The sequence below is a fragment of the Haliaeetus leucocephalus genome, unplaced genomic scaffold (assembly GCF_000737465.1).
Source record: "Haliaeetus leucocephalus isolate CR32 unplaced genomic scaffold, Haliaeetus_leucocephalus-4.0 Scaffold120, whole genome shotgun sequence".
Lineage (NCBI taxonomy): Eukaryota > Metazoa > Chordata > Aves > Accipitriformes > Accipitridae > Haliaeetus > Haliaeetus leucocephalus.
The window spans coordinates 3026562-3053747 of NW_010972556.1; the positions used below are offsets into that span (position 1 = coordinate 3026562).

At 45.9% G+C, this 27186-nt stretch overlaps 1 protein-coding gene across 3 annotated transcripts; it reads left to right on the top strand.

The window, feature by feature from the left end:
• Positions 1-970: 970 nt before the first annotated feature.
• On the top strand, positions 971-17012 carry GDNF (glial cell derived neurotrophic factor). Of its 3 annotated transcripts, none has more exons than XM_010585822.1 (2): positions 971-1142; positions 16528-17012. In XM_010585822.1, exons 1-2 carry the CDS (start codon positions 971-973, stop codon positions 17010-17012), a joined length of 657 nt encoding a protein of 218 aa, XP_010584124.1. The 3 variants fall into 3 exon arrangements, with proteins under 3 accessions (XP_010584124.1, XP_010584125.1, XP_010584126.1); XM_010585823.1 differs by having other exon boundaries at positions 971-1043; XM_010585824.1 differs by lacking the exon at positions 971-1142 and adding an exon at positions 13226-13265.
• The last annotated feature ends 10174 nt before the right edge of the window (positions 17013-27186 follow it).

A 27186-nucleotide genomic window follows, 5' to 3' on the forward strand; every position in this document is an offset into this window, starting at 1 on the left:
GGGACCGGGGAGCGAGGAGGAGATAAGAAAAAGGGAAAGGGAGAAGGGAAGGGGAAGGAGCAGGGAAAAGAAAGAGGAGCAGGGGAAGAAAGAAGCGTAGAGGAGGAGGAAACAGCGAAGGAGAGGGAAGCGAGAAGGAGAGGAAGATGAAAGGGAGGTGGAAACAAAGAGGAAAGGGGAAAGGAAATGCTGAAACAAGGGGAAAGGGAAACGGGAAGAGAAGGGGAAAAGGCAACGAGAAAGGGAAAGGGGAAAGGAAGGGAAACAGGAAGAGGATGGAGAAAGGAAAGGTGGCAAGTGAAGAGGGAAGGAAGGCAAAAAGGAGAGAAAAATGAAAAAGAGGAAAAGGAAAGAGAAAGAGGACTGGGAAGGGGATGGGAAAGGGGAAAGAGGGAAAAAAAAGAAAGGGAAAGGGAAAAGGAGAGGGGAAGGAGAAGAGAGGGAAAGGGAAGGTTTGCCTGTAGCACAACAAATCTGCACATCCCCGTACCCCGGATCAGCCTGGTCTGCCCTGGCCCAGCCCGGAGACAGGTGCCGTGGTGCTGCCCGGGTGCTGGAGGAGGACAAGCACAAGGTGACCTGCCTGCCAGCACAGGGACACGGTCACACCACACACCCCCACCCGCAGGCTTCTGGGACCTGCCTGCTCATATCCCCCAAAGCAGCTTGCTTGGGCACAGAGGGGCTGGAAGCCATCCTGTGCCTCCCGCTCCCACACCTCTCGCTGGGGAGAGCCCACCTCCCTCGCTCTGGGAGGCAGTAGGGGTGGGAGGCTGAGCTGGGCACAGGTTGTTTCCCCCTGCTCTGTCCCCGGGCCTGGCCAGCGTGGACCAGGCTGATCTGGGGTGCGAGGCTGCTCAGCTTTGTCTCTGGGCTGGCAGGGAGGGGGCAGAACTGGGGGAGCGCAGCAGCTGGGGGCTAACCCTGCCTCTCCTCTCTGCCAGGGGCCCGTGTTGGAAGGAGATCTAAGATGAAGTTATGGGATGTTGTGGCTGTCTGCGTGGTGCTGCTCAACACGGTCTCCACCTCGCCCCTGCCCACCGGTAAGACGCCTCTCAAGGGGCCCCCTTCAGTGGTAGAGGGGCCTGAAGACGATCTCTCCCCCATCAGCCTGCTGCCTCCCTATGCTGTGCACAGTGACTGTAAGAAACATTCCCCTTTGTAGCGACTGCTGTCTGTCTTGCTAAACCTGCTCCCCTTCGCTCAGGCATCTGGGTGAGGAAAGGACCCCCCCACGCTTTCTGCCCCCACTTCTCCCCCAGGCAGGGTCACTGGCTCTGGTCTGGCTCCAGCAGCTCCAAACCAAGTCATCCTCCAAAGCTTGGGGTTGGCAATTGTGGTGGCAATGCTCCCCCTTCCCCCCCACCTCCAGTCCTACTCTCCTGGCAGTCCTAAGATCCCTTTGGTTGAAAAACCTGGAGAGATGGGAAAGGTAGTTGTATGGAGAGGAGCTGGGAGCAGGATCAGGTGCATACACCTCGCCGCGCAGGCACTTAAACTCCTTCCCCACCGCTTCAACCTTTCCCTGCTCAGACCTGCCAATGCAATTATTCACTGCCTGTAGTGGGCGCAAGTCCTGATGGAGGTTGGACTCCATGGTGGGAGGCACTGTACACATCCTAGAGCGCTGCTGAGTTCCATTAAATCCTCCTTGGATCCTGATCCTGAAATTAATGTGTCTGCATGGAAATTTACAGAATAGTAGCGGTGGCAGGGTTAGGAGCTTGGTGCAGAGCAATCCACATGAACCAGCTCACAGTAAGGCAGCTTACAGTCCAAATGACAGATAATAATAATGCCTCGCTAATAATAGGTCTCCTACAATAGCAGATACAGGATTTTCACAGTGGTATGTGAGCGTTACGCTAACTCTGGTGGCTTTTTAATGTGAGAATTAATATGACTCAGTGAGAAGTGGCAAAATACTCACATGAATTGTGGAGATGTTCACTTAGCAAAGGCACAGACACAGCTTGGAGGTTGCTGCTTTTGCCTTTGCTCAGCCCTCTCTGTTTAGCTCGTTGCAGGATGCAGAAGGTATCCAGTAATTGGGATTCATTTTTATCACCTTAGCTGGAGGCATGTCCTTTCTCTGTGCCTGCCGCAGCTCCAGCCACAGGCAGTCCCGCTATGGTCTCTCCGGGAGCAGCCAGGCTAACACAGCGTGGAGGCACCAAGTGGGGAATCCTGTGCTGTGACTCCTTCGTTCCCTCCCCAACAGCCATCTCCTCTTCTGCACCCACATCTCTGTCCTTCCTCATTTAGTCTTCTCTCTTTCCTTTCCTTGCTTGTGTTTCCCCCCTGCTGGAATCTTGCCTAGGCTGCTGCCTCCGCCCATCCCAGCCCGGGCTCCTGGTGCTCACAGACCAGCAGCCCCTGACGTGTTTTCAGCCTCTCCAGGCAGGGAGGTTTGGCCAAAAGTGCTTCCTCACAGGGCTCCAGCCTGCCAGGGCTGGGGGGCCGTCATGGTGACCTTGTCCACGGCAAGCTGCATGTTGGGATAGGTACTGTCCTACAAAAGGCAGCGGTCAGCTTTTCAGGCCACTGTGCTGGTCCTGTCTGCACAAGCTTGCTGCACCACCGGTGGCAAGAAGAGCATTGCAGGGGCGCGGGGGGAAGCAGCACCAGTCAGTTTGTAGGTCTGGCAGAAGCTGCAGAGTGGGAGAACATTAATGCTCCATCTTTCCAGGGTGATAGTATTAGTATGATGCTTGCTTTTATCTTGAAACTTACTTTTGGGAATATGGTTCCTGGTGAGCTGGTTTCACCACAGCAGCTCAAGGGCACAGGTAGCAGTAGCAGTCTTGTCTGTTCCTACTGTCCAAAACTTCTCATTGTTGCATCTTTTTTGTCTGTGGATTGGGTAAACAAGAAGTGGGAAGAAAGACGACCTGTGTTTTAACTGAGCGGTGGTGGTATCAATAGACAGCCTCTTCCAGAAATCTCTGTTTCCAGGGTACAGACGTAGGCTTTGCCAGGCAGAGCTGGGTCACAGGTTATTGCCCAGGACAGTCATTTGAGAAAGGGCTGATAGTTTGGTCTCAATCTCTTAACCCTGGAGATCACAAATAGACAGGCCTGGCTGTAAGGGAAAAGTAAGCAGTGCTGTTATTCACAAGGCAAAGTGGGGAAACCCCAGGGAGTTCCTGTGGTCTTTGCATGGCAGCAATTTATGCAGCACCCATGCCCAAAAGTCAGAAACTCCTCTCTGCTACGTTGCCAAGTCGGATGAGTCAGAGGAGACCTGCAGAAAGGCGGCTGTAAGAGAGCAGTGAAATACTTCGATCCACTTTTACGCCATTTTTAGTTGATTTGAAAGTGTGTGGTGCCTGCAGAGCAGTCTGCAAACAACAGAGCCCATGAGGCTGATCCTACCTGGGCACATCGCTGCCTTCCCACTGCAGCGGCACTTTGTTTGAGTCACCACCATCAGTGTCTTTGACATATTTGTTTCTCTCTGCTTACCATTTGGTGGCATGCACCCTTCAACACATGGCAGACATAGAACAGTATACAGAAGAGGAGTCACGTCTACACCATCTTGACTTCCCTGTCCTCTTCGAGGTTTCCCTTACAAGCAGAGGGCAGTGTGCCACGAGCATGCAGGCACGCTTGCAGCTCCCTGGCTCATCTGCTGGTGGACCTGCCCTGTATTAATATCTCTGTGGATGCTGTTGGTCAGCAGCTTCACCGAGGGCCTTTGCAAGAGGCGGTTCACAAAGCAGTGGGAGTGCTGTCATTACCCAGGTTGGCTCATCTGCATAGGGCAGTGTGTGGGTGCTGAGCAGGACTGGGTGCTGTGTGCGTTCAAAGCGGGGTGCACTGCTGTCCCCCAAAGCAATCCCTATGCAGGCTGGGTGGGGAGTAGTAGCCACACTCTGTGTGCATTGCTCTTAACTCCAGAGAGGTCAGGTCACCCGTATACCGCTTGCAGCAGGGGTTGGTAGGGGTTAGAGATCAAGTCCTGCTCCTAAGGGCAGGCCAAACACATTGTTGGAGCACAGATCAGTTTTCCCAGGCCCTTGACACCTTTTTGTCTTCACATTTGGTGGGATTGCTTTCCCTGCAGTGCTCTGAGGTCACCTGATGTTACCCCATCCCTTTCAGGTTGGCTCGAACCCTTCCTTCATTCCAGCCTACGGGCAAGGTCCTAACCTCCTGTGCTGATCAGGTGTAATGTGCTGACCTTTGCTGTTCCGGGCAGTAATTAGAGATGGCAGAGGGTGTTGGCAATTGCAGTCTTCTGCATTTTTTAGTGGACTGGAGGCTGGAGTGAGAGTAGCCTCCATAAATGCCGTGCATTTGAGATGAATCCAGTGTTTGTAGGTGTTTTAGGTGTCAGTGTTCATGGGGTAGCTTATTTCACACAAAGAGCAGCTGTAGAGCTTGTGAGGTTAGAAAACCCTTTCTTTGTTTCCCTCATGCTGCAGTCTGCTGGGGGGAAGAACACAGCTTAAATAGCAAGTGCAGACAGAGCAAAGATAAACCAAATTATTATAAACTGAATACTAAGTCAGCAGCTTCAGAAGTGTGACAGCGCAGAGGGAGCCAAACACTTGGTTTGACTTACATGCAGTTCCCAGCGAGTACATTTTGTAACTGCTTGCTGCTGTATGGCTATAATCAACGTGTATGTGAGGACTGGAGTATCCTGAGGTCCAGGTTATGATATATAGTCTCTTGATCAAGTGAGCATCTTTAGTAAGAACTAGCGGTAAGCATGTTAGAATTAAATGAAAAATCTCACCATGGACTTTTCCCTCCTAATAGGAGGAAAAGGTGGTTTTTTGCATTATAACATCTGAGTTACTCTAAGGCCACTAGATGGTCATTTGTTGTTGGAGCTCCTTTGGTGTGTTTGTTACGCTGTAACACACCATGGTATGTGTACATTATACCTCTGTTAAAAATTCGTCATACCCCTGCTAAGGGGTATTTAATGTTAAGCATTTAGCTGGCAACACTACCAACTAATATGGAAAGTGTCTAGAATAAACAGTGATACTGTAGGGCTCTTTAAGGCTAAATTATACTTCCAACTGAATGCATTTCCTTCCCTACAATATTTATTAGGCACATTCAGTGTTACGAACCAGAACTCTCATGTTTCTGTCCAGGCTTTCCTGCTCAACACACCTACAGTGTGGCAGATGCGCTTTAGTTTAAGATGCCCAGAAGCTACAGAGGTAACCTGCCCATGCGCAGTAATTCCAATGCATCGGAGAGGTATCTGCCACACCAAGCAGGTGCCACACTGCGTCATTTGATCTGTGTGTATCTGGTGCAGCCGGTGCACCCAGCCAGTGTCAGACAGAGTGTGCCTGTGTCCTTGGGCCAGCATATATATAGTAAAGTTCGTTTGCATAGGCACGCCCAGCTTATGTAGGCATCTAGAAATCTCAAGCATTCAGGCTGGCCCATTCATGGGCAAAATTCTAGAAAAAGAAGGAACAGGACACATCTGGTTAAATCCAGATGCATGTAGGCCTAGAAGCTGGCTTCTCTGCAGTCTCAGGTATAAATATTGAATATACTCCTACGAAGGGTATTCTGGGACTTAAGGAGGAAAGGGTGGAAGTGCAAGAGAATATGTTTTTATTCTCATTTTAAGAGGTATACTTTGTTTAAAGTTTTATGTCTTTGCTGCTTTTCAATTTAGGGACCTCAAAAACTTCCCAGTGGAAGTGTGGATCCTTTTAGATGTTTTGCAGGTATGGGTTGCTAGATAACATACCTGAACATGCTTTTCTCGGTTACTTTTCATAGGCCTCTTCAATATATTTTAGAAATCCCCGTGTTCAGAGTCTGCAGATGACAAGCTGCAAAACCCTTCTTGAAAGGCTGAAGAATTCAGCTGCATAGTGACTATTGATGAATTGATGGGGGAGGCATGATTTGTCCACTAGAAGAGGATCATCGGATTGAAAGGTTGTAATGTCTTTATAAATTATACTGTTCCTGATTAGGGCTGCGTAAAGGAGGTTTAAAATATTTAAAGTTACAGAGGCTGAGATAAGCCATTGGGATCATTGAGTCCCATCCCCCAAAATCGCAGATGATAGGGATGGACATCTAGTGCAAATATCCAGTCTTCATCCTCCCCGCACACTATCAGCTAAGCAACTGCAACTTAAGACTTGCAGTACACAGGCAAGACCCTGCATAACTACACTTGTTGTGGATTCTCATACTTCTGAGGTAATAAGTTAATGGCAAGCAATAAATGAGGAATACTAAATATTGCAGCATAACCACGTTCAGGACCATCAGACATCTAAATAGGCCACTGCCACATTAGTGCTGGTAGAGTGGTTGACACTGCAGAATAGTCATTTTTTATAAAACCCACTGTAGTCTCTGATTAAGTGATATTTGGTAAGGGGAACCAAAGGAAGGATTTCAATGATTCCTGGAAATCCAGTCCTGCTTACAAAGAAGAAAAAAGAAAATAGAATCAAAAAGGTTTATTTGAGACAGGTACAAACAAAGCATTAAGACACAAAATATACGTTAAAGTATGTGTGTTTTTAAGATCAAGGATAGCATATTAATTACATGAGGCATTTCAAATATCAGCATTCTTTTCAAGGAATAAAGCCAGATTGTATGATTTAGCAGATATTTAGGGTGTATGTATTGGTACGGCACTTAAACTGAAACCCACAGGTACATTTCTCTGAAGTCAGTGGGACTTGTACAAATGCTTTAATGATTATTGAACATGAATAAGCTTCAAAAGAAGCAAACACTGAAATCAAAGTACTCGTTTTCCTGTGTCGGGGCCAGGCAGTGTTACAGCAGTATGCCAAATCTTCTCAGGTGGCCACGTTTGTAGAGGCAAGCTCGTTGTATCCCCTTTAACTAACAAGCTACACACAAACATCTGGACTACCTCTGCTCCCATCCCAAGCGTGTAAGATTTCTTTGGCAAAACCAGCTATTACTCAGGAAATTTCTGACGGGGAGGTGTGGATCCAGCGTAGTGGCTGAGAAGGCGCTTGCTCTTCTGAGCACACGCCAGCACTGTCTGGCAGGCCATGGTCCCCACATCCCAACATGAGACCTTCTGCAGCAGAGCACGTAGCACGTGCCCTAGAGACAGGGACTGATTATTATAATAATAACATTTTCCAAACTGAAATATTAAAACTTTTTGTATTGTTCCTATTGTAAACACAGGGAAATGCAGGTAGTGAAAGGCAGCAGTGGAAGAACACATATTGTTTATAGGTCAGATCAAAATCTGATTGTAGCAGAGATTGCCGCAAGAGGGGCATCAGACATGGTTTTGCCCAGACGGCTCTGCTTTACTGTCCCCAGGGAAGAGACTGGGATAGGGTCCCTTCCCGCTGCTTTGCTGCCTATGCTTGTTCCTTGGGAACACCCCTAATATCCAACAGGAGATGCAGTGTAAGAGCACAGGCAGCCCGGGAACAGCTGCTGTTATTTATTTAGGAATGCTGTTCCCATTCAGAGAGCTGGCACTAAAGTGGGGCTGGGTGACCAGTGTGGGTTTTTAGTGATGTCATGCGAGGGCTGGGCTGGATCACTTCTGCACCAGGGGTGCTAAAGAGAATTTCTTTTTATTACCGACAGTATTTCCTCCATTAAAGTCTCAGCGCCGTGCCTGTTAGGTGGCTGCATGCGTTCTTGCTAATAGAGGTCACAGATTCCATGTCCCACTCATATGTACTCCTCTGAGGTTCTCGCAGGGTTGGGACAGAACCAAATTTTAAGTGTAAACCCAGGTTTTACTGGGAAGCTGAGTATTTACTCAGCATGGTATGGATTTGGAGGGGTACAAGGCCTTAGTAAGGAGACAATAGGCAGGTATGTGCCTTGCCCTGGTTTGGCTCCTGCTCCATCACTGGCTTCAGGCAGGGCACTGCCACTTTTTCCTGTTTCCCCTTTTACACTTTTTATGCCGTAACTTCTTGAGATGCAGAGACTGCTTCGTGGGTGCTTGAGTACCTGCACAGCCTCGTACAATAAGGCCCTAGTGCAGTCAGGCTCCTGGCAGCTGCTTCAGGAGCTGTCACAAAACCTCAAGAACTGTCCCCAAAGTCAGGCAGGATCTTGTGAACGACCCCACCTGGAGTGGATGAAGAACAAGAAACTCTTGTGGACAGGTCAGCTTGCCAGACAGCTTCCTTTTCTTCAGCCAGTTCATCTGACCTTGCTGTTTCCCCTTGGTCTCAGGGAATTCCCCCAGCTGGGAGCAATGATGATGGTCCTGTTGTTTCTCCCCTTTCTTCTCCTGGTGGGAACCAGCATTTCATACCTGTGAGAAAGCAGGCACAGGATGCAAGGGGAGGCACTGCCAAGTGTGGCAGTGCGAAAATACCAAGTACTCTGCAGGTTTGCCATTATGACCAACACATGGGAAGTGGCAGGGTTAGCTAGTGAGCTACAAACACAGATCTTGGCTGCTCCATCAGGAGCAAGCACACCAGGAAGGTTAACCCTGTGCCTTTTTCCAGTGCTGCCTTACCGTACCTGACTGGTGTAAGTGGCCCCAGAGCCATCCTCCAGGTTACTTAGCACTTTTCCTTGATGAGAGACAAGTGACACCGGTGAGAGGCTCCGTTTCTAAGGGCTGCCTGAGTCAGAGGGGAGGACACAGCACGTCCTGGGAGCTGGTGAGGCAGGGAGTATTAAACATTTAAAGATGAGCTGACCTTGGTGTGTTTGATGTTCTGTTTCCTAATGGACACAACCGACTGCTTTCCATTTCACTCTTAGCCCCACGGATATTTATGCAAGGCGCGAAAGCAAAGTCATGCCTCAGAGAGGTGGTATTTTAATTGTTTAAATCCTGAGAACCTTTCAGCATAACTATTTTTAACACCTGCCTTTGCTTTGATGCCTCCATGACAGGCTTTGTTTTTCATGAAAAATATTTCATTTTCAATAAAATAAATTGTTTATCCCCACCACAGTTGATGCTTTTTTACTTTGCAAAGCAGAACGATCATCACATTAGTAATTTTAACCTCACTAAGGTTGCACTTCCACAAACGGGTTACTCTGAGGGTCTGCTAAAGCATGTTTTTGTGGTGTGAGATGGAGGGATTCTGTGTTCAGACAGGGCATGTCCACTATAATAAGTACCTGAAAACACTACTGCAAAGCAAGCTAAATACAAAAATAATTAATGAATAAATGGTATACCAGAGTAATCTTCATAAGCAAGAAAAAATTAGGATGATTCATTGCAGTCACTGTTAGAGGCACATTAATTGTCTCTTTCCCACTATCAGATAATGTAAGAAGAAACGTCTTTGTGAGTATAACTTTGGAGGAAACTTAAAAAATAACCAGGAAAGAAAGGAAGTTAAAATATTTCCCAATGAAGGGTGCAGATTAAAGTACCAGAACTGTTTTTGAAAAAGGGCTGTTTGATCCTAACACAGGTCTAGATCTGAATTTTCTAAATAATGCTTACCATTATAATGAGCTGGATTAACCCCCTTGAACTTTGAAATTGTACTTTAAACTAGAGTCTGAATGCTGCTGTTTGAACTCCTCTAATTGAAAGAGAGCTGTGCCTAAGTGAAATATCCTGGTAATTTTATTAAATGTTTGGCCTGGCATTTTGATGTAGTAGCTATACACTGCCACAAATGCATGCATAAAAGCTACAGTGTAAAACAAAAATCTAATTTTATCATTTTTAGTATACCTTATGTGACTTCTATTGCATCACTTTAGTGCAGGATATGCAAAGTGCCAAATGGCGCTGCAGTGATGTGATTACATTTTACTGAGATCAGTAAGGAAAACTATTCTATAAAGTACAAACAGTTTCAAATAACTCAAAACATCAAGTTTTAAGAGATTAAAAAAAAAAAGGAAAACCCACTTATATAAATTATTATTTTGCTATTAATATAATTCGAGCTTTTCTTGTAAACCATAATAGACAGCATGGTGAGAAGAGACTGTAGTTAGCCTTTCAAATCCATAATCAGGCACCAAAATGAGTAACTGGGTTTTTTGCTTAAAAGCTGAAGATCCATCTGTTCCCACTGAAATCAATTTGTGGTCAGGTACAAACGGAGGGTTTCTTGCTCTACCATGCTGGGTTACTGCCACTGCGGGGGAATATTTGGCTTTAAGATAAATCTGTTGCTAGTAAAATCAAAGGAATAGTTTTACAAAATGTAATTGTGATCACATTTGAACAGACAGAAATAAATTGTCCATTTTTCCTTAATGGAGACTGTTTTCTTGAATGTGACAAGTTTGGTTTGGATACTCATTTAGATCTATTTTATGTAGAAGTCTATCTGAACACTGTATAATTTATTCTTCTAAAAAGCACAGGCATCAGACCCCGGTCGTGCTGGCACGTGGTGTCTCTAGTTAATTGGAAATGCAAAGGCAGACCCTGGGGGGTTTGCAGCGGGGAAGATGCCTGGAGGAAGGCATGTTTCCCTGTGTGCCCAAAGCAGAGCTCCGGGGTGGCTTTCTGCAGGGGCCGGTGGGGAGCACCGCAGGTGTTTGGCTGCAGGATCCTGTGCCCGTACACGCTGCCAGCTCTTGCAGTACCCAGGGGACAGGGACTGTGCTCCAGGACGGGCAGGTCAAAGCTTCAGGTTCCAGAGAGCAGAGCAGTGAGGCAAGAATTTAAGTTTGCATTCAAGAGGGATGTTCTAACCCAAGAGGTCAAAACTATGATCTGAGTGTGCCCTAAAGGTTCAGAAAGCAAGCAAACAGCTTGCGGACTGCAAGCAGAAGATGCAAATATTCTTGGTCTTTTAATTAGTATTTTAAATGAGTCTCATTTCTTCTTTTTTTGTTTGACTCCTGGAGTTCTGGACTTTTGGTGTTCATCAGCTCTGCCGCCAGCCTGGTCACTTATCTAGATTCCCTTGTGCACCAGTGCTGTGATGTTTCATTTTTTCCTTTTTTTGCTTTTTTATTAATTTTCTGGTTATGTGAGAAACTTCTGGCAGATCAAGAGCCCTGGTTCAGCTGGACATGGGAGACAGAAAAGGTACCCAGAGGCAGACTAGCACGTCGGCTGCCATCCGTACCCCCCATTCTTGATACTCCAGCACTAGAGAGCAGACTCATGCTCTGGTTGCCACCAGAGGAAAAGGCTCTGCCTGTTCTTGCCTGGGAGGTCAGGTCCTTGGCATGGCACTGAAAGAGGGACCGTGGAAGGGAGCTGCAGGAGAGCGAGATGAGTGGGAGCAGGACACACGTGCTGGCCACAGCTCCCGCAGGCACCGCTGCCTGCCCCACGCTCCTGCTGGTGGGGTGCTGGGCAAAGGCAGTGCAAGAATGCTTGCACATGCCCATGCAGACACCTTCGAGGGATTTCCCCAGTGACTTGGTCGGACAGCTTTCAGAAACCTCATGACTTTGCACCGGCCTTGTGAGTATTCATGGCACCATAGTGTAAGTGGTGGGGCTCAGCCCATCACAATGCCCCAGTGGGGTCTGTGAGCCTTTTTCCCATGCTGGGAACAAGATACGAAGAGGCCCCATGTTTCCTGAGGGAGGATTTTATATTTCTAGAACATACGGTCCTTTCCCTCGGGAAATACCTGCTTTGAGGTGCATCACATGTGTGAGCCAACCTTTGCTAACCTATATTGAGCACATGCTGTTGTGGGCTACTCCCATCCTGTCCCCTCCTATCCTAGGTGGCTCTGGATTTTTAAATTGTAATTCCTTCACACTCTGCAGCTTGGTACCAGGGACTCCTGCTCAGAGATCTTTAATGCTTTTATTGCTGTAGTATCTAAGCATTTTCTGCTGCCACTTTGTACAGTGTGACAGGCATCTGTCGTGTTTGTTCTCTCAGCTTTTCCACCAGAAGGCAAGTGTTGTCAGTAAACTAGTTTGTTTTGGAAAAAAAAAAAGTGTGTGTATAATTAGCTATATTTGTATGTGTGTATGTGTAAATACAACACACATATACACACATGCAAACTGTGTATGTTATGGTAAGGGATAATAATATGTGCTTCTCCCAGGGGTGTGAAATACCCACAGAACGCTCTGCCTGCTGCACAGTCAAGTCAGCACAGTCCATGCAGTGTTAGAGAAGCAAAGCTGCTGGGCTATTGGCCTTCGTTCTGAGACTACAAACATTTTCTAAACAGTGTTGCAGACAGAGGGGTAACTAAGTGCCCCTCAATCGAGTGGCTTTATTCAGGTTGCAAACCAGCACTTGATGCCAAGGCAGCCCATATGACTGGTGGTGTTCCCTGGCCATGCAGATCGGCTCAGCACCCCCTCCACCACCAGCAGCAGTTACCACAGTGCAGAGATCAAACAAGTGCTCGGCATGTTGTGGCTGTGGTGCAGAAAGGCCTCGGCATCCCTGGAGCACATCTACCAAGTGCCCATCAGGATGGGGTGGTCCTGCTGTCAGTCTTCTCCACCTTCCCTTCTGTCCATTAGCCTTTTAACATCTTTAGTCTTTGGTCAGTGGTTATTGCTTACTCGCGTATGATGTCTGGTAGTAGCTTCTTTAGCACTTGCCTCTAGTGCCTTGTTTCAACCCATCACGCCTGGTGTTAATGCTGGCATTTCCACTTGGGTGCCCAGGGTCATGCTTCAGGTTTTTTACAGCATTTTGTTTCGGGCTCTCAGGCTTCGCACCCATACTTATTGGACAGCTGAATATCCCTACTGGGTCATGACTGGCACCTTGGCATAGGCTGCTAAGTCAACTCTCACTTCACTCTTGGCTGTTAAGGTTTCCTTAAAACCCCTGCGAGCTGATTGTGGGGATTAGAAGTGTTCCTTGAACAGTGCTAGATTATGGAAGCAGACTTGGAGTACATTGGCAGTCCAGTTGGAAGCTCCCAAAAAGGGTATTGTTGCATTGATCATGACTAGTTTGAGGCCCCACAGGCAGAAGGTGTTGTTGCTTACAGCAGCTTGCAAGGACTCACTGAGTAGCCCAGTAACAACAGCTGCCATTGTGTTAACGTATAACAGCATGTGTGGTTGTAGGTGAGCACACACTGACCAGGGTCAATAGGTCCAGCACATTTTCTTGAGGAGACCTCTGTGCCCACTGTTCCCACTGGTTCCCTAATATCACCCACGTGCCTTGTGTCTTCTCCAGTGATGTAATCTCTAAATACTGGGGGTCACTGCAGGAGTCCTCTCGACAGATTTGGATATCTGCTTGGGATATTTTCCAATCCCGTGGGCTGAAGGGGAAGTCGACCCTGGAGACAGAAAATTGGCGTTCATCTTACTCATAGTGCTGGCATCCCTCCCAGTGAGTCTCCCAAGTGGCCTGATGTTGCAATAGTGGATGAGCTGAACAGGGGTCCCCAGCTCTATTAGATATATCAGCCATGCACACCTCATCCCAGGTTACAGCTTGGAGCGCTTCTTGCATGGTTTGTGTTAGAGCCCCAGTGAGATTAGCAGGATCAGTCGTGCTGCCAATTACCCCATTTTCTGGTTGCAGCAAGTCCATGTGTGTAGGTAGTGCTCCTCTAGTTGGATATGCTGTTGGCTTGATTACTTGATCTACTTTTTGCCCTACTGCTTCCACCTTCTGCAGTGTTGACACCCCATGCCTGCGTTAGCAGCATTGCATAGGGCTCTTCTGTGATATGTTTCCTCCACCTTAAATATCATAGGCCACTCGCAGCACAGAAGGCTCTCAGCAACATTAGATCCCTTGGTGCAGTTGGGGTCGTGATCATGCATGAACCTGGGTAGATGTCAGCATGGGCTCTGAGCAGGGACACAGTCCACAACATGGGACTTTCCTCCTCCTTATCTACCCTCCAGGGTACACTTGGACTCACTTGGGCAGGACAGTGCCTGAACCCTGTAACTGTGTGAATAATATCTAACCGAAGTAGACTCCTGCATATAGCACTGTGGTATTTTTGCACCTGAACTGCAAGTTTAAAAATGATGTGCCTAGTTGGGTTGTTATCTCTTCAGGTAATCCACAGTTTTGTTTCTCCCTTCTTAGGTGGGGGACACTTACTCCCCTCACTGCACTGGCAGCGTACCAGGCTTAGGATAAGTATGAGGCTGAAGGTTGCAGACAAGAATCTCCACGTATAGGTTGGGTTTCCTTGTAACAACCTCCTGTCCCCTTTCTGATGGTTGACCATTGCAGGAATTTTGTTAAACCCTAGTAGGCTTCCCTGATGGTTGTATTTCACTCTCCATAGCCAACATAGCCTGTATCTGTGTCGGGGCCAAGCTTGTACTTCAGCAATGGGGGCTATGCCAGCTCCACGTGGGTCATCTTGCTTGACTGAGTCTAGCAAGGTGTCTACCCCTTCTTGCTTTTAAGGAATGTAGCCCACCCATCGCCTTGACCTGGACCTTGCTCAGTAGAGCAGTATTCGTATGGTGTAGCCAGACCAGCCTGTCCTGCAACAGAGGTGGGTGGCGCTCCAATGGACACATCTATCCAAGCTACACCTCTCCAGTAGGTATTTTGGTACCTGCTACAGAGGTAATGACAGAGGAATGTAAAAAGGGTGTGCTTACCGTTGGTGTCGCAGGAGTATGGGGCTTGGTGCAGGGCCCTGCCTTGTTCAGGTCCCATATAGCTGTATAGATATCAGCCATCCCTCCTTCATGTCTTTTGACAGTCGCTGGTCTGCGAGATTGTTGCCGTTAGCATGGATATCTGTAAAACAAAGTGTAATTCACTTTTCCCAGTCCCAAACTCTATAGTTTATAGGATCCCACTTCCCATGTGCTACCCTTATTATGTGAAGGTACAAGATTGCTTGCCTTCATTAGTCTTTTACCAGTCTGTACTATTTTGCTGGAGCCATCCATGAAAGACTGTCTACTTCTGATCCATCACTGTTTTGTCATGGAGGGGGGCCTCTAGGATGTGGCTGCTTCGGAGAGGGGTCCATGTTCCTCCTTATGTGCAGATGGACTGTGTTTCAGCAGGTTTTTGCACTACTGCTGCCCCCACGTCCTCTGTATTTGGTGCTTCTGTTGAGGATATGAAGGTACACATTCGCTAGGCAATGGCAGGCAACCTTATGTCTTCCTCTCTCGTGTTAACAGAGTCCATTCCACAGTGTATGGGCTGGGTGCATGTGCTGCCTGGTCTCCCATCAGGGCTCCTGTCCGTTACAGTGCTCATTAGGGAAACGTGGGGCTGAGCCTTTGCCTAAGGAACTGTTCCTGTCTCAGCACCTGACCGGGTGAAAGCCTTCCTGGCTTAGTGGAGGTGCCAACCCCTGGGCAGGTGCACTGCGTTGGGTATTGCCTTTCCCAGTGTTTGCAGTTCTTGGGATATTTGTAGGGATCCTTCTGGAGGTGGAGCTCCCGTACACGCAGGGCTGCATGCGTGACACTGGTCTGTTGTGTGAGTGGGCACTTAGGAGTTAAGTACAGAAAGAAGCATACTCTTAGGTCTTACTGCAAAGGAAGTGAGTCCTCAAGTCTTGATTTTTGGCACAATGAATGAGAAAAAAAAAATCTCAATACTGCAATGTAGTTTATGTGTTTAAGAGACAATCATTAATAATTCAACATAAGAGCACCTACACATGGCTCCTGACAGCCTGACCCTCCATTAAATTACTGTATTCACTAAAGCAGATCACACTGAGGGATTTAGTCTATGGGAAGTTTAAAGGTTTCAAAATAAAATTTTTTTCCAAATCATGCTGAAAAGCTGAAATCTGAGAACATATCAGAACACATTCAATTTCACCCTCCTTGAAGAGGTTTGTTCTGTTAGTATCAAAACATTTCATTGACTTCAACATTTAATTTACTTGAATAATTTATCACTGGTAGAGTACATATCAAGCAAAAAATGAAATAGCTTATGTTAACTTCATAAAAAACAAATGCATTAATAACATTTCCCTTGAAAATTAACATAATACTTCTATTCTGACCTATTTCTACTCAGTCTAATCAGCATCTTGTGATACAAAAGACTTCAATGAGAAATTTTTCAAAAGCTCTTATTATAATTATCCCCTAGAAGCAGTAAAAAAGCAGGCATTCAGCCAAGAATAGCTCAGGCTGGTACCCAGGAAATTCCCCTTTCTGTCCTGCCCAAAAACCGTATTGGTAGGTGGCTTTGACAATACTAACTGCTGCTGGTGTGAAAAGACAACCATTAAAAATTATAATCACGAAATTGCTTCAAAGAACCCTCGTCCTTTTGCTGCTTTGCTGCGAAGAGCCTGTAAAACCTCTCTACAGTAGCTTCCTCCACCCATTAACTAATATTTGTATCATGACATGCTTTTCCTTCCCTCGATTGTGACAGGGCTCATTCAGTATTGAAAGATGTGCTGAAGTGCTACCCAGCATCAGCAGACACCTACAGAGATACATACATATCTCATTTGGTTTTGCCCAAATGAGTTTCCATTATGATCTAAACCATTCCAAATTCTCCCTGATTTCTGAGGGTGCTGGGTACGCACTGTGAAGTGATGGGCAGAGCAGTTTGCATGTGTCTAATGTTCTTGAGCCATGAATGGACAAACTTAATGACAACTGACATGTGACAAAGCCTTTTCTCTCTTTCCCAAACAGCTAATATGCCAGAGGATTATCCGGATCGGTTTGATGAGGTAGTGGACTTTATTCAAGCCACCATTAAAAGACTGAGGAGGTCGCCAGATAAACAGACTCCGATTTTTTCTAGGCGGGAGAGAAACCGGCAAAACGCAGCCGCAAACATAGAGAATTCCAGCAAAAAGGGAAGGAGGAATCAAAAGGGCAAAAATCGAGGATGCGTCTTAACAGAAATACATTTAAACGTGACTGACTTGGATCTGGGATACGAAACCAAAGAAGAGCTAATTTTCCGGTATTGCAGTGGATCTTGTGATGCAGCTGAGACCACCTATGACAAAATTTTAAAAAACTTAACCAGAAAGAAAAAACTAGTCACTGACAAAGTGAAGCAGGCTTGTTGCAGACCCACAGCCTTTGATGATGACCTGTCCTTTTTGGACGATAACCTGGTTTACCACATACTGAAAAAACATTCCGCAAAAAGGTGTGGATGTGTCTGATGGCTGCATGCCAGCAGCGGTGCCAGTTTTGCATTCCTGCTATGATGCAAAGAGTGGGACCAAGGTTCCTGGGGATGTATCTGCTCAGAATGGAGAAAAGAGGACCAAGAATGCAGAATGAGGGGTCGTGAGAGCCGGGGGAGGGCGTGAGGCAGCATAGGAGGATGGAGGCTTTTGACGTTCTACGGGAAAGTAAATAAAAGCTCAGGTGGAGATGCCGATGGCTGGATGGCGTGCAGGCTCTCTTTCCCGTTTGACACAGTCCACCATCAGTGAGACCTGGATCCATGAGGAAATGTGCTTAAAAACACAACCCTGCCATAGCACACTGTGTTGTAGTTACACCATCCGCGCCAGGAAGCTTAGCTATGGACTAGCTTAGGAGTACCTTAGTCATCCCCTGTGCCCTCAGCTTTACTGAAAGGCACATTGTGCTGCTGCTCATTGAAGGGTGGTTCCTAAGCACTTAGGACAACTTCTAAGCTGTAATAAGATTAACCTCGTAAGTAAGATGATATCGGGCAAATATCAAAATTCCCAGTTCTCAAGTTCTTTAGGGCCAGTATCGATATGAAGCAAAACAGTTCCACTTACTGGTTAAGTTTGGTTATTTCCATCTTGTGTTTCTGCAGAACACAGAGTGTAGGATTTCATTCTTCTGCTACCTGTGAAAACGTTGTGTTTTTAAGCACTTCTTCCTAGTATGGTGAGAGAAATAACAAGCCCGGCCTACACAAAAATGTGTTTCTTTTGGTTTACAAAGGACTAATGTGACTTGCGTAACTACATTTCTATTTGGTCATTGTGAGTGAGCAGAGACTACTTGATGCAATGCATCCATTCAGAGTCATAAATATACAGAAGATATTTATTGAGATTAAGTTATTGTTATTTATTACAGTTCACTAATGAGTCTCCTTTCCTTATTTATTAAAGTTTCTTTTCAAAGGTGCCAAAGTAGAAGGTGCTTGGGGGATACAGAGAGACAATGGAGTTGGGAACAACGGTCCATGCGTTCGATTGAAAGTGTTAACTTGAATGCAAAAAATCACTTACTTTACCTTTTTTTTCTTTTAAGCAAAATCCTGATTATATGCACAAAATGTAGTGCCAAAGCCTGCAGCCCTTCCTCCTGTTCACTAACACTTTTGAAAATTACTGCAGCCATATATGCGCAGGAGCAGCAATGGCTCTGGACAAGTGAGGGTCGCAGGACTTGGCTCAACATTAGCGATTTGTTAGGAAAACTAATTTTAGTCGTATTTAAATGTAGCCACGTTTTTTTCTCACACTTTTTGCCAACTGACCTCATATAACTATTGACAGATGGAAAATAATCACGTTTAGCCTTATAATTTCTTGTTATATTTATTTAAGCTTTTCCTTCCGTATTTCCATATAGAAGAGGTTAAATCCCTCTTACTAGTTAGCCCTGGATTTAATGTAGCCTGCAGGTAAACAGTTGTGTTAAATAACCAAAGTGTTTTGTATAATTTGCTGAAACGTTACAGGATCATACCCACACAGCAGAACAGTCAGTTTCCTTAGGATGAGAGAGGTTGTACAGCAAAGGCATTTATAACTGACCGCTAATGCAAGCTCTTTTTCTGGAGACTTTTTTTCCCAAAGGAGCAGCAGTGCAGGTCACTAGACATACCTGACAACCCGTGAAGCATCAACTCCCATAAAAACAACAGGAAGAAAAAAAATCCCTACTGAAAACCAAAAAATGATAGTCTGACCTTTTATCTCATGCATGCAATGGCTTTCCGTACTCATTTTGCCCTGGGCCCCTTGGGGCGCCACAGAAGAAGGGTCTAGAGGTCAAAAAAGTCCAGAATAGGCATAGAAAGATATACCAGGTGTATGAAATGTAATTCAGCCCTGACCTCCACTGCTTTCATGGGTGGACAGAGGGCAGCCCCAGAGCCCACCCACAGAGTCCATTCTCGCACTGCCATGGGGATACCTTACCTTCCATGCTGGGCAGGGCTGGTACAGCTGATACCGCCACCAGCATCGGCATGATTTGGGCAATAAAAGCCTGCCAAGCATAGAGTCAGCTGCACTGCTGGGCGGTTGACCAGCGGCAGCGCTCAGAGGTGCGCTTTCCCTTGCCCCAAAGCATTTTCTGTGCAGCTTGAAGAGGCTGCAACCAAAGCAAATCACTATGTTCAAAATACAAAAGGGTAAAGTTTGTGATTTTTTTTTCTGTTTTTTTAGACCTTACTGAAGACAGGAGTGTGCTTTTCTGGAGTTTTTTACTTCACCTGCAATTTATGTCTCAGTCATTTGTGTTAATCAACCAAAGTTCTCTACAGACTTTATTTTTGTACAATATTCATTTTATAACTTTTTACAAAATAAAACTCATTTCTATTGTTATTTGGTTGTTGCTTGTGCTTCTTCCCCATTGTACCACTTCCAAGTTACAGTATTGCCTGGTTCCCAACCCCATGGGGCAATGCTGAAGGGCCAGCAAGCCCTCTACAAAGTGGAGCTTTCCCTTCCTATCTCACCAGCATCTTTAAAGTGTATCAGAGATGTCAGTAGCTTCTTAGCAGAACATAACATTAATGGGCCACTGCAATAAATGACTTGAAAACGCATGGTAAGCAGTGACACAGTAATCAACCCGGTTTGACTGAAGCCTGCTCTTACCCAAGCTGTCCCTTGCCCATGTGGGGCTGCAGTGGCTCTGTGGTGGCCTTGGCTAGGCACAGCCACAATTCCTGCACTCAGAGATTTGCATTTTGCTTTGCTAACCTGGGCATTACATCAGTTGGACTTAATTCCATCCGCTTTGGCAGTCCTTTTCCCTTTGTCTTTAAGTGGGAAAACACAACTTGAGGAATTTTCTTTTCCGCCACCATCACGGAAAAGATGAGGGCAGGTTTTGTGGCTGTGGCCAGCAACATGTTCTCAACTGTTTTGTGTTAAGTGCAGCAGTTCCCATCACAGAGCCGATGAGAAACGCATGCAGACTTACAGGTTTTGACACCAGGCTCTGTACTCCTCAAAGCTGCTACAGAGAGGAAGAGGGAGCATCTGAGCAGTGAGCCAGTAAGCAGGAGATCAAACACTCTTAATGTACAGCATATGGATGACGTGGTTTCATTTGTACCGAGTGAGGCCATGCACGCAGCTCTGGCCCAGCCACTGGAACGCAAAGCAAAGCTCCCAAGCACTGCTTTTGAAGCACATGGCATTGAAGGCGTTCTTCCTCACATGCCACTGCCTCTGCTCCTTGCAGCAGAAGCCCAGCCACCATGCACAAAGGCTGCTGATTGCAGTCTGGTTGGATATGGCACATATTAAATGTTTTGCATGAAAATGACCTGCAGCTGCACATTCAGGGGAGATCGTGCACTTTTCCAAGAGCTGGAGGGAGTGTCTACATAAAATACAACAATGAGGTACTCTGAAGGTTAATCTCTGACCTTATAGACCACACCTTCTGTCTCCTTTTATGTGGATGGGGAAGCACAAGGCCAACACTGAAGTCTTCCTTGGCCTTATCAAAGGCTTTGAGTAGGCTACATAATACATGGCAGGAGCAGATTTGCTTGCATGGAGCTGTTTCACGCTCCTTCCCCAACCTTCCTGGTGATATTGGAGCGAGCACATGGGGCTTTGCCATTGCAACCCCAGGCTCACCACTGCTAGGCTGGCACCTTCAGCCTCATTTTCTGGTTAAAGTAAGGCTTGCATTATCTCCCTGGCATTCTGCATGCATTAAAGCAGCTTGAAACCTTCAGCTGGCAGGTTGTGTAGAAGATTTTGAAAAGGACTTAAAATTTCATTTGTCATTAGATAGTGCCAGTGCTGGGACAGACGTTATGTTGCTGCTTGATTAGCAGGGCCAGCATTACCATGGGTCCCTTCTGGAAGGAGAAGATGTGTCTCAAGTTAGATAAATTATTTACAAGGAAAGGATGGACCAAATTAAATAATTATTTACACTTACACAATACTAAAATAAGGAGGATGTTAAGTTTTATTACTCAACATCTTGATATGGATTTTTTTTTTTTTTTTTTAATTCTGCATCAGGTTTTGTTGCATCAGTTAGCATTGTGCTGTCAGACAAGAAGGCTGATTAAGACTTGGGACAAATTATGAACATCTAAGGAAAAAGGAGGTATTTTGCAGGAGGGCATATTTAGTGACACAACTTGGAAATCTGGCGCTCAGTCCCCTCCAGCAGAAGGGATTGCAGCCATGCACATCCCGCAGGCAGCATCACCCACAGGCAGGGCATCCAGAGAGAAACTGTAATAATACCAGGTCCTTCTGCAAGCTCTCTGTGCACTCCATCCCACAGCTGTCTGGTGGTGCTGGTCTCAGTGCAGAGAGGATGAAGTAGGCAAAACTGTGTTTTGATTTTGGGTTGTTTCACCTCTGCCCGCAAAAGGGGAGAAAGGCCAAAGGCAGCCAGTGCCTCGGTCTGGAACAGAACAGGAGGAAACCAGCAGCAGCCTTGCTCCTTGCAATCTGGATGGCTAACCAAAAATACAGAGGAAAATATCAGGACGAAGAAAACAAATGGAGCTGACACATTGTATAAATAGGTCTTCAAATGTCACGCATGGCTGGAACAAAGATGTTTTGTTCCAAAGCAAGAGACAGCTTGAAATGGCTCGGTAATACACATTGAGAAGTTTGCTTATTTGGAACAGAGCTCTTCTAATGAAAAGGTTAATTGTGTTGCAATGGAAAACAAAAAAGGCAAAGCAGAGGCCAGGTCTTTACTCCTCACCCTAGCAAAAATTTCCCACTGGCTTGAAGCGAAGACTTTCTCTAGCGAATATCACAGGACTGAACTACTAACGTTACAATAAATTATACGGTAGCTGTATTCATGGGTCAATAAAAATAGCTAAACAAACCATATATTCTAGCAGTATTAACCCCAGTGGCTTTCACACAAGCCACAGCAGTGTCCAGTGAGAGAAACACAGTGCTCAGCTCAGCCTGATGCCGGGAAGTTTCCTTGGGCAGGCACCGAGCACCAGTACTCGAGGTCAGCACTGAAATGTCTTCACTTGCAGTTGGCTTTTTCACTTCAAAACTGCAGCATTTTATTCTCTTTTGCCCAAAAGGGTCAGTCACAAGTGTGGAAACCTTTCTGCTTTGCAGCTGAAGAAATGGCAAAAAACACGATGGGTTTCTGAAGGTTGGAAAGGGATGCTGTAATTACCCACAGGGCTGAACTTTTGTGAACAACTTCTCTAGCTTTTTGACAGCAGTCCCAGCCCTGGGCCACAGGTGCAGGTATCCTCCTGCTGCCCCAAATTTTTGGTTTCCTGCCTGTCAGCACACTGGATGAGGAACACTTCCCTCTCTGTCATCCCAGGGAAGGTAGATAAAAACATCAGTCCCTGGCCCAGAGCTGCACACCTTATCCCCAGGTGGTCCTAGCAGGTCTAAAGCCACCGACGTGCTCACCAGAGCTGCTCCACTGACTGTCGTGGAGTTACTCCAGTTTCACAGGAATGTAAATAAGTATATCAGAGCTGTTGATTTTCTTGGCAATATTCACATACAAATACAAAGACAGGATCCTTGTGCAATCCCCCTAGTCTTTCTGTTTCTGTTCCAAATTTCTCTTACTTATTTCACATGTCCTGGGATTTCCAGAGATTCAAGACATTTCACTGTGCTCTTACCAGGTTGCTAATTTCCCCTTCTTTTCCCTGTTTCCATTGGTGCTGTCTCACAGCTTTCTCTTCCTTGACTGTCTCATCACTCCCACATTAATCTCTGGCATTACAGATACTGTAAACAGGTTAAAAATCATTCCCCTCTCAGATACAAACAGGGCTTCAACAGGCAGTCCTTGTTAGCATTTGGTATTATTTTTGAGAGCAGCTTTATCTGGAGATGAAAAATTTCCTTAAAAAAACCCCAGACCTTAGAGATCAACTCTGGATAACTGAATTTTGAAAGACATGGACACTCCTTACCCACAGGACTAGGCAGGTCCTCTGGGGGTGAGAGTGACTGTACAGCCAGGGCAAGGATGAAGATCTCCCAATACCCTATCTCTGGTAGTGGCCCTCAGCTGGGAAAGGAAAGAGTAGAATAAAAAGGCAAATTGGGAGTGGTATTTTCCCTGGAAACCCCACCCCAGCTCCAACAATTTGCAGTTCAGGGAACTTTCTGAGCCAGATGTTTTATTGGTGTCCAACAGCCCTTGGCAGGTCTGTATCCCTGGGAAGGCACCCAACATCCTCCTCTGCGAATTTATTCTTTCGGGCTCCCCTGCACTCTGGGGCAATTTAATTCTGTGCAGTGTGAGCAAGCACTTCTCTGCTGGCACTAAACCTCCATTTCATCGACTGCCCACTCATTACTGTGTCCTGATGAGTTGCCAGTTTTTCTCCACCTTCGTAATCCACGTGGGTCTGTCCAACCTGAGGAGCCCTCATACCTCTCACCATCCATGCCTCCTCTATCTCTTCCAGTTGGACCACGTTCCTCCTGGGGGGAAGATGCTCCCATCAGGATGCTGGATGGAAGCAAACCCTGGATTTCCACAGAGGCACATTGATATTTTCTGTTCTGTTCTCCATTCTGTTTCCAATAATACCTTTCAGGTCCTGGATGGGGACTCATCAGAGGCACGGCTTCAGAGACAACACGTTGCATCCTTCTGGGAATCCCCTTCATTTAACACCAAACTTTTTGCCAAATATCAGGTCTAAACCCAACTAACTACAATTGTGTCGGTCTATACAAGATATCGAGTGGCAGCCAAAATAAGATTTCATTTTACTGATATGAAACCATTTTGTGCAGTCACTGTGGGGCCAGAAGGCATTGCACCAGGGCTGGGCCACTGTGCGGTACCAACAGATACCCACCTCCCAGAGCTGTCAATGCATGGAGACCCCAAGTCTCCAGGTTTGAGGCACCCAGCTGACTTAGGAACGTATCTTGTGTCTTGTGCTCACAGAAAGTTAATTAAAGGGACCTTGTCTTCCGGGAGCTACCCAGAGGGCTGCCTTAAATAAAGATGCATCATAGGCAATGAGTAGGCCCTTCTTACTAGAGGAAGGGATATGGCAGTAGCCCAAAGACAAGCAATGATGACCAAGTGCTGCTGCAAACAAAGGGTTCAGGGAGAACCCAAAATGTGGCGCAGGCCACCCCGCCAAGCTGTGATAATCAGTGAAAAAGGGGTTCTGTCAGGCCAGGAAACAAGTGGGTAAATGCAAAAATGTTTCCAAAAGAGAAAGTTTCTGTGGCTCCCACATGGACTGTGTGCCTACCACAATGAAGAAATGAAGACAACCTAAGGGGCAGGCATCTGGGGGGAGCTGAAGAAAGTCCTGCAGCAGTTTTTTCTCATGTTTATCTAGGAGGTCAAATTCTGCTAACAGCAAGTCTTTTCCTATGAAGAATATCTGGTTTCATTTCTACAAGTGGGAATCTCATTTAAAAATTCAGAGCAAGCCAGTGATAACAAGGCATTTTTGCAAGGAGTATGGAAACCTCCCTTTCTGATTCTGACAACTGGTGGAACAAAATTTGGAATAGTTAAAAAAAACTTCTCCAAAACCTTGGAATTTGTTCCATTAATCTATTAAGAAAGGCTTGGTAACACCTTAGGCTGATTTCTTATTGTCAGTAATATGTGACTATTATAGGACAATGCAAGTAAGTCTCAGTAGTAGACCATGGTTTATATTTGACTGTGAGTGAGTCTGTATATTATGGGCTAGTATGAACCAACGAAGCACCTCTGTGACATGATATCTCTTTGGCTAGCTGCTCTTGGGAGATGGTTTTAAATCCCTTTAAATCTTTGTCTATTCTTTTAGAATAGATGTGATAGTGGCCATATTTAATGTAAACAAATCTCATAGATTTTTCCTACACGACATCGGTTACATGACATGACATTTCCCTACCTGACATACTTTTTGCACAAGGTGAAATAATGCACAGCCTAAAATTGTTTCCCCATCCCCACTGTCTGAAGGATAAATGGAAAACAGGAGTGGCCAGAATCAGAGGCCACAGCAACACTATTGTATTTAGGACAAGAAAGTTCATTAAAAGTTTCATGTATTGGTTTAATTTACCCATCTCATGATAAACCATAAATCTCTGCTATCTTCTTTGACACTAACTACAGGGTCAGATGTGTACTTTAAAATTACACTGTGTGAAGGTTTTTGAGCAAATATGGTAAAGCCTCTCTTAAAAACAAAGGTAATCCCTCTGAGCCCACATGGTCTCAGTCATGTTTATTCACCTCTTCCAGTGTTATAACTCAATAAATACTGCTGTGGCTTAGCTAGGACAGCCACTAAATGTATAGTTTTATGGCTGAGTCTGCTCTCTGGTGCTCATTTAATCATGCGTTTTATTGTCAGCTCTTCTCAAACTGTCAAGCATTGTTCCTTATGAGAGAGAGAGACCTGGTTTCTGTAACACACATCCCCCCCAGTCCCACTCATCATTTGGTACTATTGCCTTTCTTGTCTCTAGCCTGTTGATGACATTTATGGCTGTTTTTTCCCCCAGAAATAGCATATTTTTAAAACAGGGCCTCTTTTTCACTTTTTAGTGCTTTGGCTCAATAATTTCTCACACTCTAGAAATGGCCCAGCTGATGTCTTGATATTTATATCCATCCCCATACAAGAGCCATAAGCAGCAGTGAAAACTCACTGTGTGTACTGATTTTGCCTTTCTTCAGGAGGCCCCATGGAAAAATCCCTTTCCTGCTCTGCTTACTAACAGAAATGCAGAAGCCACACATGCCGTGATCCACCGCACCGGGCTGCTGTTCTCTGTGCCTGGACTCTGCCACCCTCCCTGAGCACTGGCACTGTGACTGTGGGCAACAAGGCCAATGCACCTGAGAAATACAAACAGCTGCCTGCATTCACATCCAACAGAAGTCTACTACCAGTGGCATGACACTGCAAAGTGGTGGTATGTAAATGTGTAGCGGCCTCTGTTGTGCACAGGGGTTTACTGATGCTGTGGGGCTGTCTGTGTCCATATGAAGTCTCAGAACAGAATAGAATAGACTATTCCAGTTGGAAGGGACCTACAACAATCATCTAGTTTGACTGCCTGACCAGTTTAGGGCTGACCAAGTTAAAGCGTGTCCTCTGAGCCTCATCCAAGGAATTGCACACAAGGATCAGTGGGGAGAGATACTCCTTCACTGGTTACCAGCCTCATTTAGACCTACAGGGAGTCTCACAGACAACTGTTTAGCAAGAGGAACCAAGCAAATAATCTGCTCCTTGGACTTCTTAGTGTTTCCATGTACAAATATTTTAAGAAGAACAGTAAAGATTGACTGTTTTTCCTATGCTTTTTCAAACTCAGCTGTTTGTTTCTCCATCAGAAGAAGTCAGCTCAGCAAAACGGAAACCTTTTGTGATGACCCATCAATTCAGCCAAGGCTTTCTATGACAAGCAAAAAAGGGAGCTCAGTTCACCTCTCCCATGGATCTCACACAGCACTTCAGGCTATATGGCAAAGCTGAAACAAAGTGCTCTGGCATTGCAAAGATGAAATATCCTATCAGGGAAATCCTTAGCTACCCACTCCTGGCACTTCTCTTCCAATACTAGTCTGCAAGTAGGTTGTGTCCATCCTGATAAGTCCTGTGATCAGCCAACTGATGGGATGCTAATCAGGGTAGACATAGTCACACTTTCTGGGACATGGTGAAATAAAAAAAAACAAAGCAGAAAAAAGCCACTCCTTTCTGATAGCTAACCACTACAGAACCACCCTGCTGAAGACAATGAGGACAGCAACAACTTTCACATCATCAGTTTAAGAGGAGGAAAATCACTTGAAAAGAGAGTCCTAATACTGCATTAAGTTGCACAGTTGTAATCTCATCATCCATGTGCTTTCTAAGTGTTCCCCAAAAGCCTAACGCTTGCTCTAGACTGCCTGTGCTGCTGAGAATTGCCAAAACTGCTTAGCAAACAGGACGGATGAGAGCGCAGTGAGAAAGCAGAAAGGTCCTTGGATCTGGGAGGCCGGGCTGCAACATCAGTATTTCAGCCCAGCTGAAGAAAACCTTCTTTTTGAAATCTTACAGAGAGCAATAAATGTGTGTTTCCTGACCTCAGCAGGGGTCTGGCTGAGAGGAGCCCATTTCAGTTGCCGAAGCCGTGCACATCAGCTTTG